General features: G+C 36.2%; 1 protein-coding gene across 1 annotated transcript in view; it reads right to left on the bottom strand.

Moving 5' to 3' along the window:
- ANO3 (anoctamin 3) overlaps positions 1–17,241 on the bottom strand; it is a 201,991-nt gene that overhangs the window by 96,502 nt on the left and 88,248 nt on the right. Inside the window, exons 5-8 of the mRNA XM_059709159.1 lie at positions 16,388–16,546; positions 8,968–9,068; positions 4,454–4,498; positions 1,468–1,599 (exon numbers count right to left, since the gene is read on the bottom strand). Coding sequence (XP_059565142.1) covers positions 1,468–1,599; positions 4,454–4,498; positions 8,968–9,068; positions 16,388–16,546 — 437 coding nt within the window. The remainder of the gene's footprint in view (positions 1–1,467; positions 1,600–4,453; positions 4,499–8,967; positions 9,069–16,387; positions 16,547–17,241) is intronic.

Below are 17,241 nucleotides of genomic sequence, written 5' to 3'. Positions count from 1 at the left end.
ATGTATAAGTAAATAAATCAGTTACATAATTTCAGAAATTGCTATGAAGAAAAATAAAACTGCCTAATGGCATAGAGAATGACTGGGGGAAGGGGACTATAGATAAGATTCTCAGAGAAGGTCTCTGAGCTGATGACTTTTGAGTGACAGCTGAATGATAAGAAGGGATATTCCATGTAAAGAGAACAGCAAGAACAAAGACTCTAAGATAGACTTAAGGTTGAGCTTTTGATGGGTGGAACCAAAGCATGTGACCTGAAAATCAGTAAATGGTGTGGAAATTGTAGAAGATGAGGTGATATTGTTAGGAGGGACCACAGCATTTATGGTCACATGGTAAAAATGTGCATTATATGATAAGTGTAAATGGGAGGCCATTGGGGTGGTATTAAGCAAGACAGTTTCATGATCTAATTGATATTTTTCAAAGATCACCTTAGTTTCTTGGGTTCAAAGAGAAATGGCAGGCTTTTTGTTGTTTTAATTTTTGTATCACAGAGCCTGAAAAAGTATGGCAAAAAGCTAAAAGTACAATGTCTTTCTAAATTTGGAATTCATTTGGATTTACACTGCTTCCTCCACTTCTTAGCTGGAATTAAGAAGAATGCTTCTAAATCTGCCTCTAAGAGTAAATAATAACATAAATATTTAGAAAGAGGGGTTTCCCATTGATTACTGGTTCTGTTACATGTTTAGTGGCCAGGAATTCTGGTTCATCCTGCCTCTCAACATCCTACATCCCAGAAGATGTCAGTCTAAAACTGCGTATAGCAAATTGATCTTGCAGCTATAGACTTACTGTATACTGTGCATTTCTCCATCTTTATGTGTATACTATTGTGTTTAATTATTAACTTAAGATTTTTGACCCAGTAGCCTGGAAGAACTGTGAAAGCAGGGACTATATCATAACCTCATTCTGAGTCATGTAGAAACTTAATAATTGAATAAATAAATGAGTAGAGATATGTTGGTAGTTAGACAAATAGATAGGCTTGTAAAAATTGCTAAAAAATCATATTCACCTTAGTTTAATAAAATTGTATTACAATGGATTAAATTAATATATACAATTAATTAAGTATAATTATAAATATAATTTAATTAGAAAAATCCATTATTCAAGGATGTTATTTAATAACAATTCTATTATTATCATCATTTTTGTTACTTTAACTGAGTGACTTACTAACCATAATAATTATTTTGAAAGAATTGGGAGCTAGCTCAATCCATGAGTTTACTAGTACAATTAATCATTCGTTACTGGAATGTCTCCACAACAGAGTTGATAATTAATCATGTTCACTGAGTTTCATTCTAAGTGTGCATTTTAATAAAATGATACATTCTCTGACTTATTTGGAAAACAATGGAACTGGTCCCAGCTATGTTTATTCTATCAACAACTTCCAGATAAAGACAGATACCAAGGCAGGTCGTGGGAGAAAGCAGATGGGGACTCACTGGTGAATCCGCGCACGGCTGAAGGGGCCAGTGTAGCAGTCTGACTCCTCCAGGTCTGGAAAAGCTGACTTGTCCAGAACCATTGGGTTTTGGGACATCCATTTTTTGAGTCTTCTAAAATAATTGTGCATACTGGAACAAAGCCACATGTTAGAATTAGATTAGGCTGCATTCCAGAGTAATGCCTACCTTCCACAGCCATTCCAAAAATGACTTCTCAAAAGACATAAACACACTCACACTCACAACCACACCCATGCAGGAAAGAAATCTGAATTAAAAGGTCAAAAGAACTTGGTGAGAGCCCCAACTGTACCACACCAGCTGCGAAGGTTGGGGGATGAGGCATGGGTGGTGGGGAGCAGTGACGACGTAGTTATTGATTTTTCCTGATCTCCAAACAGACATCTGTTGCTATTTTAACATGCAGCATTTTACCCTTCTGCAAGTCTCTGTAAGAAAGATTCCTGTTTATCAGAAAACCCACAATGTTTTCTGCTGCCCTGAAGGGTCATTTTGAAGATGCTTTGCTAATTGAATGTGAAAGTGCAGTGCCAAATGATAAATAGCACCAATAATAAAATTGTAACTACTGCCTATCAACCTGTCTAGAGAAATGATGAACTTCAAAAGCTGGATAAGTGCCTGTACATTAATTATCCCCTCATGTTTATTGGCTAAAATATCTTTGCACAAAACACCTTTCCCACTTCAAGAAAGAATAAGCACAATTGAATCAAAGTATACATGATTGATTTTTCCCCTCTTTCCAACTATCCACAAATTGGTTTTGTAATTTTGTAACAATGATGATCATCCCCTCCACACACACACACATCTTAATTTTCTTCTCCACATGTATTTTTTAAAAATCAAGATAATTCATTTTCTCAATTGAAAGTCTAAATTAAAGCAAATAACATGAAATTCTTTTTTCAGTTTAATATGTAATATATTTTCATAATCACCTTTCCTATTTATTAGCTATCCACCCCACATGCATCCACAAAGTAAAGGAACATAGAGAATATTTGTGAAAAGTAAATTGTAAGGAGGTTTGACTATGGTAATGCTTAAAGGACTTCAATGGTCATTTAAAAAAACTTATAACTGAATTTTTATTTCATGAAATAAAAAAATACAAAATATAATAAAACATAGGACACACAGTAGTGTTTTCATTTTTCTAGTTTACTTTTAAATTTGACCAAAATAGAAACATTTTTTCCCCACTACTAAAAATGTGCCCTGGTTGGGTGCTTGGTTGGTTGGAACTTTGTCCTGTACACCAAGAGGTGGTGGTTTGGATATCGTCAGGGAACATACCCAGGTTGTGGGTTCAATCCTGTCTGGGCGTGTGCAGGAGGCAACCAGTAGATGTTTCTCTTGCACATCTATGTTTCTCTCCCTCCCTCTTTCTCTCCCTTCCTCCCTCTAAAAAAACAATAAAAATATTATAAAAAATAAAATGTTTCTTTAGGATTTAATACACACAGATTTATTAGCCATTCCAAACACATTTATGCTAAAACTAAATTTTGGCAGTACTACATAAATAGACATCTGTTGCTATTTTAACATGCAGCATTTTACCCTTCTGCAAGTCTCTGAAAGAAAGATGCCTATTTATCAGAAAACCCACTAATTACACAGCAGAAAAATCTCACTAATTCTATAGAGCACATGAAAACAAACCCAGACATTTAGCAACATGTCCAACATTGAGCAGGCACATGCAGAAAAAAAGAAAAACCTGCAGTTGTAAATTTATAAATTACAATATTCCAATGACTTTGGCTTTATTATGCAAAAATAACTTCGGATATTTGCTACACAGACCAGGACCAAATAGGAACAAGGGCAATGATCAAAGCCCATTCTAAATCCAAGCATGCTAACCGGACAACAAAAACCTGACTTGGCTGAAGATCATCATTAACAATCATTTTTAAAAAGAGTGATTTGAATACTGATTCCTTTAGTACTTGCTTAATATTATGTCTCCCTCCCCATGATTTACTTATCTTGTTACCAATCCTGACCACATCTTAAGACACCAATATTTCCCTATTTTAAAACTGAATTTTTTTCTATTGTAAAGTTCTAAATTATATTTAGCCATTTTCTTGGTAAAAGAACTAGATTTACTGAATCCTTTCCTAAAATGGGCTGATATTTGCAATATATGCTTCGGGTTTCTGTAATCTGACTTGTAACATCCTGCAATACTATTCAATAGAGCATACTCTACCACATTCACATTTTGTTTTTGGTAATTGATTATTTTACAATGAACAGAAAAACAGTCAAGTGTAAGGAGCCTTTTGTTTTAGTATTCAGTAAAGGCAAAATCATTTCCTCTAGTGAAACAGGGTCAGGCATTCAGGTGGGAGAATTTCTTCTCTTTCAGGCTTATAGTTTGATTAATTCCTTTGTCATAGCTACTGTTACCCAAATAGGCAAGAGATGAAACACTTTGAAAAGAAGATTGTTTTAATGCTAGGATAAGAAAGATTCAGGTGGTGGAATAGAGTAGGTCTTTGATTGAAAATGTGCTGCATGGCGATTCAATTCACCACTGTGAATGCTGGTCTTTCCTTTACCACCTGTCAAATAAGAGATTTGGATCATCTGATCCAGAGGGTCTCTATTGGGTCTGTTGTATTACTCTACTGGGTCAAACATTTACCTATAAATCTGGTTTTATAACTATTTCTAAAAGTAAAATCTCCTAAGATGGGAGATATAATTGCAATTATGTCAACTGAGGATTGCAAGAATGTCAATGGTGCATAAAAAAAAAAATTACCTGTTTTTAAACATTGTTAAATTTAGCACAAGTCATTTTTGAAATCTCTTAAATAAATCAATAAAGTGTGTTTTTTTCCCTTAAAATTACAACTGCTGATAAGGGTAATTGAATGTATTTCTATCCCCCCCCCCAATAACAAATGAGTCATAAACAAATTAGGCATCACCCACCAACCTGCCCGTTGATTTGCTCCGAGGGTCAGTGTAGTAGGATCTTTTCCTGAAAAATAATAAACATCAGCTGGGGAAAGTCAAATGAAAATAGTGAAACCAGTGAATGACAGCATTCAATCATATTGAGCATTTCAATATTCCAACTTCCAAATGCTTAAGAAAGACATAAAATCAGCCAGTATAGTAGGACAGAATGTGGAATCTCAGATAGAAGGCAGAGGTGGGTGGATGGGTGGGAAAAGAGTAATCAAATAATTTATATGCAGATATATATAACCCATGGACACAGACAACAGTGTGTTGAAGAGGTCAATGGGAAAAAAAGTAACATCTGTAATACTTTCAACTTTAAAGATAAAATTTTTAAAAGTAGAAATAATTTTGAATTTACATTGTTTTAATTTCAGAATCTAAATTACTAATAACAAAATCACTTTTATAAATCAATAAATCACTTTAGAATTCTGATTTTTAATTCTATTTTTTAAAGGTTTCACTTCTGCTACACAATGCATATTAACTGGATCATTTGTTATATGAAGTCATCCATCTATTCATCCATCTATACAAACATGTATGTAATGAACATTTCTGATTTTGCAATCAGTAATAAGGTATAACCTTTAAAGATTTTGAAAATAAAGAGGGTCTTTCCCTCAGAGAGCTTCCTTTACCATTGAGGAGACAAGTGGTAGTTACATTGAAATGTGACCCTGCAGGATAACAGAGTGCTGTGGACGTTCCCACGAAGGGATCCCAATCGGTTTCTGTAGATGGAGGAGGAAGGAGACAGGGAAGGCTTTTTGGAGGATGTGTTATCTGTGCGGAATCTTGAAGCATGAGCGGGAATAGTCCTCTGAGTGAGTACTGGGGCCACGGCATTCTGGCCCGCATATGAAATGGTTATGGGAGCAAGATCAAACGTTGTTAAGGTTCAGGAGCTGCGATTAATTTGGTAACCACTGGAGTATAAATTGCAAGTTGAGGATCATTTATTGACTGTACTATTTGGGTACAGAACTTTATTTTTTCCTTTGAAAAGAGTCTGCTAATTTCCACCTTGCATCAGGGCAGCATTTATCTACCTATCGACCCACCTATTACAACAACCACTCAAAATTAACCATAAATAATTATATCAATACTGTTTCCAACCAGTGTTTCCCAGAGCCAGGTGGCCACATGTGGAGATGACTGTGGGGCCGAGTGAGGAGGGCAATCACATGGCTGGGACCCAGGACCCCGCTCTCCTGTCAAGCAGAACTACTCCACTGTGATCTATTCTACATATTGGGCTTCCTATATGTTTTTATGTTATTTTATTTTTTTGAGTAAAGAATCTTTTGCATTCAAAAAGTGATCGGAATTTAATCCTAATTGTGATTAAAAAGGAAGATTGTTCTTCCATCTAGAAAGAAAAGATTGTTCTTAATAATTTTTAAGTATTCCCCCAAACTTTTCATGTTTAAAATATTTGTGGGAGGAGAAGCTTGAGGAAAAATGTAAGGTTGACCCCATCTGGGAACTCACCCTGAGAAGCTACAGGATGACTGAATCATCCTAAAATATGTTTGAAACTTCTAATGTGAAAGTGGGCTAAGAATGAATAGGAAACACCTCTGAATCAAGAGAAAAATAATAAAATCAGGACTTGATATTTCTAGACTATAGAGGAGACAGATTAAGTCCTTCCTGATAGAATAAAAACTGGAAAATGTAGATTATTTTAATTCTCTGAAATATTCTTGGTTAGTTTTAAAACATTAAGTCCAATATGTAGGCCATATTTACTTTGGACAAATAAGTAAAGAATTAGCTAGAAAACATAGTACATACGATTCTGTACACACATTCAAGCTGAAAATTAGATAAATTTCTCAAAATTCATGTTTATTCAATAAGTTAGCTGAAAAATTTGCAAATAGGTTTATAATTCTAATATCATTTTCCTAAATAAATTTGCAGCTTTTCTTTGTGAAATGTAATATGTACATTTCAACACTGAATAAATACATAGATTAGCCAAACATAGGTAACATTTTTATGCATAAATACTTAAAAAGAGATATGTATTTTTTCTATTTAAGTTCTTTGTTATTCTTGTATATTTTAATTTTAAGACAGTATACTAGTATATGTTCTTAAATGTGAGAACACTTGCCTAGCCATTGTGGCTCAGTGGTTGAGCATCAACCTATGACCAAGAGGTCATGGTTCTATTCCTATTCAGGGCACATGCCTGGGTTGTGTGTTCGATCCCCAGTGGGAGGCATGCAGGAGGCAGCCAGTCAATGATTCTCTCTCATTATTGATGTTTCTCTCTCTTTCTCTTTCTTCTTCTTCTTCTTCTTCTTCTTCTTCTTCTTCTTCTTCTTCTTCTTCTTCTTCTTCTTCTTCTTCTCTCTCTCTCTCTCTCTCTCTCTCTCTCTCTCTCTCTCTCTCTCTCCCTTCTTCTCTTGGAAATCAATACAAACATATAAAAATATATTTTTAAAATGTGACAGTTGGAAACTGAATTGGCCATCATGAAAGCACTTGGTCATGTAGTTTATGCTTGACTAGCATTCTCTTTTTAGAAGCTGAGAACTACCCCAAATTTCAGGAGTATCATAAATAAATGAGTGGTTAGTTACTAAATAATTAGTTAATGCTGCATCTATTATTTAAACTGATCTGGAATGATATTTCCAAAGAACTCTGTGTTCCAGCATTTCTCCAGCTATTTTCCCAAGAACACTATTCATATTACAATGTTTAAAAATCTATTATCATATGGAAATTTGGGAAATATTGCTCTATATAACTGCTTTTTGAAATTTATAAAAAATATATAGCTGTAAACATATTAAAATCTCTGAGACATTTCTTTCTCACCTGCGTCAGAATAATTTGAGATGTTTGTTACAAATGTATATACCCAATCATATCCTAGCCTTAATACACCAGAACTCTGGTGTGGGTTCCATGAACCTTTATTTTTACAATTTCCCAGGTGATTTTGAGGAACTTTGACTGAGAACGAGAACCAGTTGTCTAAAAATTCCTAAAGTGAAGAAACATTGTGTAGCTCAGAAACTCAGAAGCATATTTGGTCACAGTATATTTTTCTACTAAGAGCCTGTGGTACATTTTGATACACTTTGGGAAATGTTACATATTTTCTAATATATTATTATTAAATCATAAGAATTTCAATGGTGCTTTCCAAAAGTTTCACAATGCCGTATTTTTTGAAAAACATTATAAAAGATGAAATTTTCAGTCAGACTAGCATTGCTCAGCAGTTGAGAGTCGACCTATGAACCAGGAGGTCACAGTTCGATTCCCTGTTGGGGCACATGCCTGGATTGTGGGCTTGATCTCCAGTAGGGGGCATGCAGGAGGCAGCCAATCAATGATTCTCTCTCATCATTGATGTTTCTCTCTCTTTCTCCCCCTCCCTTCCTCTCTGAAATCATTAAAAATATTTTTTAAAAAAGGTGAAAATTTCAGACACAACATCAAGAAAAAGAGATGCTAAACTGCATAGGTTTTATGGTTTTTATATTTCTTTCTTCAGATGTATCAGAACTCTTCTTTCAAATACACCATTACCAGGAAATAAAAAAATTAATATCATTTTTTAAAAAGTAAATAGCATAAGACTTAAGGATGTCAGCACTCTTAACAGAGTTGGCCTCTTTCATGTTATCAGGTGTGAGAAATATCTCCATATTTATGACTTGCACCCTTACTCTTCTTTCATTTTTATTAACTAGATGCCTGTTTTAATGGTACCTTGTTACTCTGAACCTATTAAAACATTCTTAGCAGCTGATAAAGCACACTGAGCTCCAAATAAATGTAAATGTTCATATCGTCGATGTGAGTTAACACTTTGTGCATAGTAGGAACACTGTTGAATTTTATTTTGAGAAATGATTTAGGAAGGTGAAACATTCTGCATATAATACAAGATACACAATATCAGAAAACATGTCTGTTCAATATTTGCTAACCTATAGGAAGGACTGAAAAATCTTTGAACTGAGCAGGCATCTTATTTCTATTTCCCATTGTTACTGAGGGCAGAGCTAAGAAACCATCTGGTTGAATTGCACCTAAGGGATGATTCCTGCTAACCAATATCCACAGAACACTGCATTTGTAAACATAAGGATGGTACATTTTACACTGTCTTCCTTCCACAAAAACAATAAGAGTTCTATCTCCTCACATGAAATAAGAAGTGAGACTGATCTTGGGAATTATGTTATCAGTTAAAATTTGAAAACGACTGTTTTTCCTCTCCCTCTAGGCAAGTCCACCTGGCAATGATATAAAGTATCTAAGGAAGCAGAAAGTTTACCACATTAGAGAAAGATACCAGAAAAGAGAAAAAGTGTCCAAGATTATCCAACCTTTGGAAGAAAAAGCATTTCCCTTGTTGAAATGGTTACATTTATTGCCCTAAGGTCTTGCAAAATGGCCAATGCTAATATACACTTAGAGAGATGAAATAAAATTGGAAAGTACCTGAAGGGCATCCTGATATTCAGCCTCTCTGCATACTTGCACAATGTGTCCCATGGAATGTGAATTTTAATAAACATGATATCAGCATTTGCAACGGCTGGCTGCAAAGAACAGCAGGACAGGCACCATTACTGAGAGTCAGAGCGGGTGATATTATGGGACAATTTGATTTGAGAGAAAAGAACATTGTCCTCTTGTCTATACATGAATCATTGTCATGAATTTAAAAGTAATTTATATGAATAGCACTTCTTAGTGCATACAAATCTTAAGTAAAAATCTAATAATGAATTATATACAAGGAACAATCATGATATGAGTTAGTGCATTTTCTCATGTTAATCATTATCAAAATCCAGAATCCCCAATGAGAAAAATTAGGAGCCAATTAGGAATCTAAATTATTCTTGTTGGATACTTTGTCAAGTTCTTCTCTTTCTTGCTCACAAGTCATTCATTAATTCATTCACTGATTCTTTGAGCATATTTTATTGAGTAATTACCACTTGTTTGGTACTATAGAAATCCTGGCGGGGGAGGGGAATGAGTATAAATCCTACAAATCCATTACCTGACAAAAATGTGTACCTTGGCCTAATTCTTCAGAAATCTCAAAATTGGATCCCATTGTTCTGAATATTTTGCTCATATCATTAACAAAGAATCAGATACCTCTTTGAGCCCACTAGTCATCAAGATTCTTAGATGTGGTTCAATAGTCTAAAATAAGTCTATTAATAATTGACCCAGGGGTTTGTCAAGGGCGGGGAAAAAAAGGACACATATGTAATACCCTTTTTAATACTTTTAAGCAATAAAACAATAAAAAAATAAAACAAGTAGAGAGAAACCATAAGTTCCAGAAGATTTAAAGAAAAAAAATAATTGACTACTCTGGTATTATATATTATTCACATTCATATTTTGCTTTAAAAATTAAATCTAGACAGTTATGTTCTGAAACTCCTACTATATCTGAGGACCAAAGAGCTAAGAAAAAGTTTGTCATCATGTGAGTAGTGAATCCCACAGGGCTTCTCCTCCATGTGATTGGAGGAGCTGAATATAGATAAAGGAAGAACTGCTATCTGTTCCCATTTAGACACAACTGCCAGGTTAGACACAGTGGGACTCCATTTAGTTAGCATTGTTCATTTGCATTTCAATTAGATGGAACTTCTCAAGAAACATACCAATCTTAAAAACTCTAAAGTAAGGAAGAAATTTATTGGTTTAATTTAAAATCATATAGCTCTTAAAATGAAACTGTAAAATTTTATATTCATCTATTCACAAAGCCCTCTATTTTAGATATGGCTAATTTCACACGTTTGCCAGGACAATATTTCCCATTTATATTAGCAACATTTTTAAACAGGATTATTCAAAAGCAATGAGACATTCATTGGGTTAACACTCTGATGTAGAAGGCAGCTTCACCACTGATGGCATAAGGCAGGCACTGTTACAGACTAGCATTTGCCAAAGTTTGTTCAAAGAGTACAGTATTATGAAAAAAAGAGGTGTGTGTGTGTGTGTGTGTGTGTGTGTGTGTGTGTGTGTGTGTGTGTGTGTTGTGTGTGTGTTTGGGGGGTGTATCCAATGGTCAAGTTTGTTCTAGGTTTCTTACTAGAAAACTTGTGAGACAATTTAATATGCATGTAGTTGCTAAAAATATACAAGTTGAAAAAAGTAATCTGAATATCCAAAAATTTGGACCATGATTTTTTCTCTCTCTCATAGCTTATTGAGGTATTTTGCAAATCGCCATGGGAAAAGCAGTAAAAAATACTTTCACCTGAGTACAATTTCCAAGGACCTTCCATACTTGGCATATGTTTATTTTAAATAAACGTAAAGAATGAGAAGATACTAATTTATAAATGTTCAATAAATGAATGGATGTAACTTATTTTGAGTACATTCTTTATAACTTGTACCTAAGCATGAAATAGTGGAGATAAGAAAGCAATTACTAAGCCAGAATGATTCTGGAAGAGGTGCTACATGAGGAATCAAATAAGCATCATGAATAGATGGCTTAGCACTGATTATTAATTTATTCCAATCAACCTTTAAGTGTTAAATAATCTAATGCACCTGAAGGGGTGCTTTAGAAGGATGTTTCTGCATTAACTCTATCACCAATGAGTAAAATGTCAAGCTAACAGAGCAAGAACATTTCTCATTTTGTATGTCTTAATATTAAATACAGATCTTTTCAAGCGGCATGAACTATCTTTTTTTATAATTCCCTCAACATAATTTCTCTTTTTTTATACCTTTATTTTAAAAAAAAGGAGTTTCACTTTCTTGTAGCTACTGTGCAGGGTTTGGTGAAGGGATGGGGTTGGCATGGAGAAACATTACTTTCTTCCTTGCAATCAAAAGTTCCCAATCTGGCACTATTCTGTGTGGCTCTGGGGAAAGCAGGCTTTTCTGAAGGAACAAAATACCAACTGCCCTCACACTTCACATTATTATTTAATTACTAGTGGGCAAGTGCATGAAATTCATGCACAGGGTGTGTGTTGGGGGGTTCCCTCAGCCCAGCCTGCACCCTCTCCAATCAGATATCCCTCTCACAATCTGGGACTGCTGGCTCCTAACTGCTCACCTGCCTGTCTGCCTGATTGCCCCTAATTGCCTCTGCCTGCCTGCCTGATTGCCCCTAACCCCTCGCCTGCCAGCCTGATACTGCCCCTAAGTGCTCTCCCCTGCCAACTTGATTACCCCTAACTGCCTCTGCCTGCCTGATAGCCCCTAATTGCCCTCCCCTGCCAGCCAGATCTTTCCCCCAACTCCCCTCCCCTGCTGGCCTGGTTGCCCCTAACCCCCTGCCAACCTGATCTCACCCCCAGTTGCCCACCCTTGCCGGCCTGGTTGCTCCCAACTGCCCTCCCCTGCTGGCCTGATTGCCCCCAGCCCCCTGCCAGCCTGATGAACCCTAACTGCCTCTGCCTTAGCCCCCACCACCATGGTTTTGTCCGGAAGAAAGTTGAACATCCGGAAGATGGTCGGTTGACCCGGTCTAATTAGCATATTACCCTTTTATTAATATAAATTATATAGGATAGGATTGCTTGTGACAGGCAGAAAGGGGACACTGAAGTGGTGAAAATGGGGGGAAAAGCCTTTTTCAGCAGGTGGAGATGCTCTTGGTAGACAAAAAAAACATAATCCCTATATTTGGACTGATAGCCAGTCATATGCATTAAACTGACAATCCGGTCATTAAAAAAGTGAACTGCTTTGTTACACCTTACACCAAACAGCTTTTGCCCTTAAAACCCCTCCTCAGCCTCCACCTTGGTTTCTGCCTTCACAGTTCACCCAGAATGGGTTCTCATTGGTCGGTTTCTGTGCTAGTCAGCGTCAACAGCTCCGCCTCCTAGGCAGCCATCTTGTGAGGGTGTGAGGATTAATTAGCATATTACCTCTTTATTATATAGGAATTCCATCCAAAATTCCCAAGAGGTAGAGCATTCACTCTTGAGAGAGGAGGAAATTTAAAAATTGTTTCTATAAAGTCACTCTGGCTAGTTGGTGGCAGATAACTAAAATAAAATAAAATGGGATTGCTCGTGGTATTAAGTCTAAGATAAAGACAAATTGCTGATATATTCTGGGAATGTATTTGGATAACAAAGAACCTACGCTGACAGGTACAGATCATGTACCTATTTATTTATGTGGCCTTCAAATATGCATCATATCTGTTCATAATATGACTAACAACTGTTCACATCAACATACAATTTAATAAGGATATGAGACCTATTCAGTACCAGCTCTCTTAAATATAAGTTTAAAAAATTAGGACTGTTCACTAAGAAATACTCCCATTTTTTAGCTAAAAATCCAGCCTTGCAGACATTTTCACCACTTCAGTTTCCCCTTTCTGCCTGTCACAAGCCCTAAATACTTTCTATAATAGTGATTAAAGTTAAGTTGCCACCAAAGGCCATAGCTTTTAATAGTAGAAACTTTGACAGAAAACAAACGTTTATGATAATGCAAATGCTCAGTTTGGTAGTTCAAATAACTGTATTTACAAAACTTCTAGTCATCAGTAAAAATAATAAGCTTTAAACTAAATATATACTTAGATTCTATTTTGTCATCATAGAGGTAAGTTTCTTTCTAAGTCTGTTTGCTTAGAAGGGCTGTACACTTCTTCATGCTGCTGCTGTTTTTTAACAGTGTGGCTGGCAGAATTCTAACAAGTTCTCCAAGATCCTTGTCCTCTGTGGCTGTCCTTGTCCCATACAATCCTGGGGACATGTGAATAGGATGGGATATTTATTCCCATAATTGGGTTTGTTATATGTCATATTTGTTGTTAAGAAAAATAGATGATCCTCCATGGCAGATGAGCCCCTAAAAGGAACTGAACTCTTCCTGGCAAGAAAGATTCAAAATAGGAGAGGGACACAATGAAGATTCTCCATCATTGGTTTTGAAAATGGAGATGGGGAGCCATGTGAAAAGGAATGAGAATGGGCTCTAGGAGCTGAGAACAGTCCCTGGCTGACAGCCAGCAATGAAATGGGAACCTCAGTTGTACAACCACAAGGAATTAGATCCTACCACAACCACATAAGCTTGAGAATACCTGGCGCTCCAGGTGAGAATACAGGCTGACACACTGATGTAAGTCTTGTGAGAAACTGAACTGTGCGTTAATAAGTGGCTTTTGTTTTAAGCTGCTAAATGGGTGGTAATTTGTAAAGCAGCAATAGGGACTCAATACAAACAGTATTAAAATATTTTAAATTGAAACCTTAAGGCAATCATTTGTATGATATAATGTTAAAATGCTTTTTATAGAGATATGTTTTTGTTCACTCAAACTGCATTTGTCACAGCAGGCTGATTTTTACACACTAACATTGGGATAATTCATAGAGTCCTAATTAACTCAACCATCAAAAATCAAGGTCATTACTTTTAGAATTAGAAACATAAGTAAAGATAAACTTTTTGCAAAAATATCTTTGGCAAGAAATAGTTGTAGAAAATTGACTTTAAAATATAATTCAGAAATCTTGATTTCCCTTGTATTATACTTGATATTATAACTATTACTAGATCTTCCCTTCCACCCTTACCCAAAGGCCTTTAATTTTTTTTTATCTCATCTCTCTCCTGTTTCCTTAATCTTTCTATCCCTTCCCTTTCCTCCTGCCTTCCACACTAAAAAGAAAGGAGCTATAAAGCCATGAAAAGACATGAAGGAAGTGTAAATGTATACAACTCTGTGAAAAATGCTACCTGAAAAGGCCATGCACTGTGATTTCACTATATGACATTCTGGAAAAGGCAAAGCTATGCAGAGTAAAAAGATCAAAGGTCATGAGTGTAGAAGAGATCTCTTCTTTCAACATTTCATTTTTCCTTTCATAGGGATTTGTACTTTAAATAGGTACTAGTAGCCCAGTGCACAAAATTTGTGCACATTGAAAGGGAATTAATTGCCCTAACTGGTTTGGCTCAGTGGATAGAGCATCGGCCTGCGGACTCAAGGGTCCCAGGTTCGATTCTGGTCAAGAGCATGTACCTTGGTTGCAGGCACATCCCCAGTGGGGAGTGTGCATGAGGCAGCTGATCGATGTTTCTCTCTCATCGATGTTTCTAACTCTCTATCCCTCTCCCTTCCTATCTGTAAAAATTCAATAAAATATTTTTTTTTAAAAAGGGAATTTATTAGCAGAGATATTTTAATATTGCTATTTGCCCTTTCTCTATAATAGAAATGTGAGCGATGAAAGGAAATTAGTAAAATGTATATGAAAATCATATATAAATTTATTAATAAATAAACAGTAACAAAAGGATATAACAACAACAGAGGCATGATATAAAAACAACAAAAACATGATATGAAAACAACAAAAACATGATATGAAAATAACAGTGATGCAAACAATGACTGATAAAGTGATTAAACTTATTCTAATATCTCCCTGTACACCACATTAAGAGTGAAAACACTTTCAGAGTGCTTGCCTAATTTCCCTTGTGATGAAGTACTTAGAACTTTAACTGTAACATCACATGCTCTTCAAACTCGAGAGAAAGCAACATATAACTGACCGTGTGCAAAAATGGGTTCAGGTAGGAACATGCCTACTCTGTCTAGAGTTTTTCCTTGTGATTTATTAATAGTCATCAAAAATGCTGACATCATGGGAAACCGTCGTCAAATCAATTTAAATGGGAGGCTAGTGTCAGATGGGGACAAATTAATTCTTGGAACCAGAACAGCCTCTCCCTCTGCAGATCCTGTTAATACTTCAGCTTCAATAATGTTAGGTCATAATCTTTTGATAATAAATCTGGTACCATTACAAAGACCCCATTTACTATTGAGATTTCTCAATAGCATGATGATTGCGCCCACTTTCAATTTTAATTTATGACAAGGCATTCCCGAAGAAGTAATACTATTCAGAAATTCGATGGGGAATTTTTCCTTTGTTTCTTTGTTATGGGGTGGGTCCACAATATTAGTAACAAAGAAACAGAATTAAAACTTTATTGTGCGGAGCCGCTACAGTGTTTTGGACAGGTTCAAGCCTTGGACTGATGAGAGGCCACAGTCCTCTCATTGCCACGTGCAAGTCCCAGCTTGGAGGGCAGGGCCCTCCCAGCACAATTATAGTCAACAGCTGTAGTTGTAACTTTAACCTATGGTCCAAACACGTGGCCCCATGTCCCTGAGTGATGTGGGCTTGATAGAGTTCAGGCGCATGTAGTTGAGTAGGATTGAAACCCAGGAGAATGTTTGTAAACATCTTGGTTACGCCCTTACTTTGTTTCATAGCATCTGCTATAAAATAAAGGCATGGCTGTGGGCGTGGTCGCTGTCTCTCAGAGAAGCAGCATCCCACCGAGACCCAGCTTTCATTCTCTTGTCTGTCTTTTCTAAGCCTTTCAGCCGCCCCACTCAGGTTCACACTTTAGAAAGATCTGCCTCCAGGCTCCCAGGGTGGGTTCCTGCCTCAAACTCTGCCCTTACAGGAAACAGCTCCAGGAAACAGGTTGGGGGAGGGCGCAGCCCTTGCCAAGACAACCCCTGTAGGACTGACTTCCTTCCACTCGGTCTCGGCTGTTTGTCTGTATGTGATGAACACCACCCATGGTTTTTATATAAGTAGATAATTATTTCCCTTTCAATTTAAAAAAATGTAATAACTGTTATTCACTTTGAAAAAAATAAATTTACAGAAAGGCACAGAGTATAAAAGGAATACAAATCTAAATGGACCATACATAGTATGGATTATTTTTTCATTTGGGAGAAAATAACTATACATTTTATAAAGCCATGTGCTACACACTTTTCATACTAAAACCTAAAAGAACATCTTTCTTTCAGCATATTATATCACATAATTAAGATTATTAAAACACCTACCTCCTTTTCCAACATCAAGCCTTCTGCCCTGAGGTTCTTTTCAAATGTGTTTCTTTTGTCAAACTGTATATTTGACTTTCTATAAACCAGAATGTAATCAATCCGCTTTTTGCCATCTTTGAATAGAAGTCCACTGGATGCTATGTAATTCATGTCATTCTGCAAATAAAATAATGATTGTTAATAGTGGGGTTAGACAAGCACACACATTTTGATTTCAGTCACTTCTGTTTATGGACTAGCAATCCAATATCAAAATATGGGTTTTAAATTCTAATTATAAGATAGGTAAAGATTATGTTAAACATTTGCAATCCACTGAAGGAGACAAGCTAGGGAGTGATGAAACGGGATTTGGAATTGGGCAGTCTAATTACCAGAACATGGGTTCTCTGATGCTGGCATCAAAATGCACATATTTTATTCAATATAGCCCTGCATTATCTTATTTAACATTCACAACTTGCATTTCAAAGATAAAGGTACTATGGCTTAAAAAGCATGAGTACTGAGAGCTGAAATCAACATTATTTCCTTTATTAAATGATATGTAGACCAGATATTATTTTCCTAAACCTCTGTTCAATAACACTAAACCAAACAACCATTTCTGAGCTGCCTGCACCATGAGGTTCCCATTTCCTTGCTGGCTGTCAGCTCCCAGAACATAAGGTTGTGATCCAACTAAAACAGCTGACTTATCAACACCACTTGAAGGTCCGCACCTTGCTCTCCCCACCCACTTCAGCGATTTTTCACAGACTCTGCCCAATTTTCTGCCCAATTTCTGTCTTGTGAGACTTACCCTAAGGTCCTGGAACTGTTTGAAAACTTCTCTCTGACTTCACCTTTTA

The sequence above is a fragment of the Myotis daubentonii genome, chromosome 9, assembly GCF_963259705.1.
Source record: "Myotis daubentonii chromosome 9, mMyoDau2.1, whole genome shotgun sequence".
NCBI lineage: Eukaryota > Metazoa > Chordata > Mammalia > Chiroptera > Vespertilionidae > Myotis > Myotis daubentonii.
Note: the sequence above shows the minus strand (reverse complement) of the source record. Positions and strands in the feature narration are given on the sequence as shown.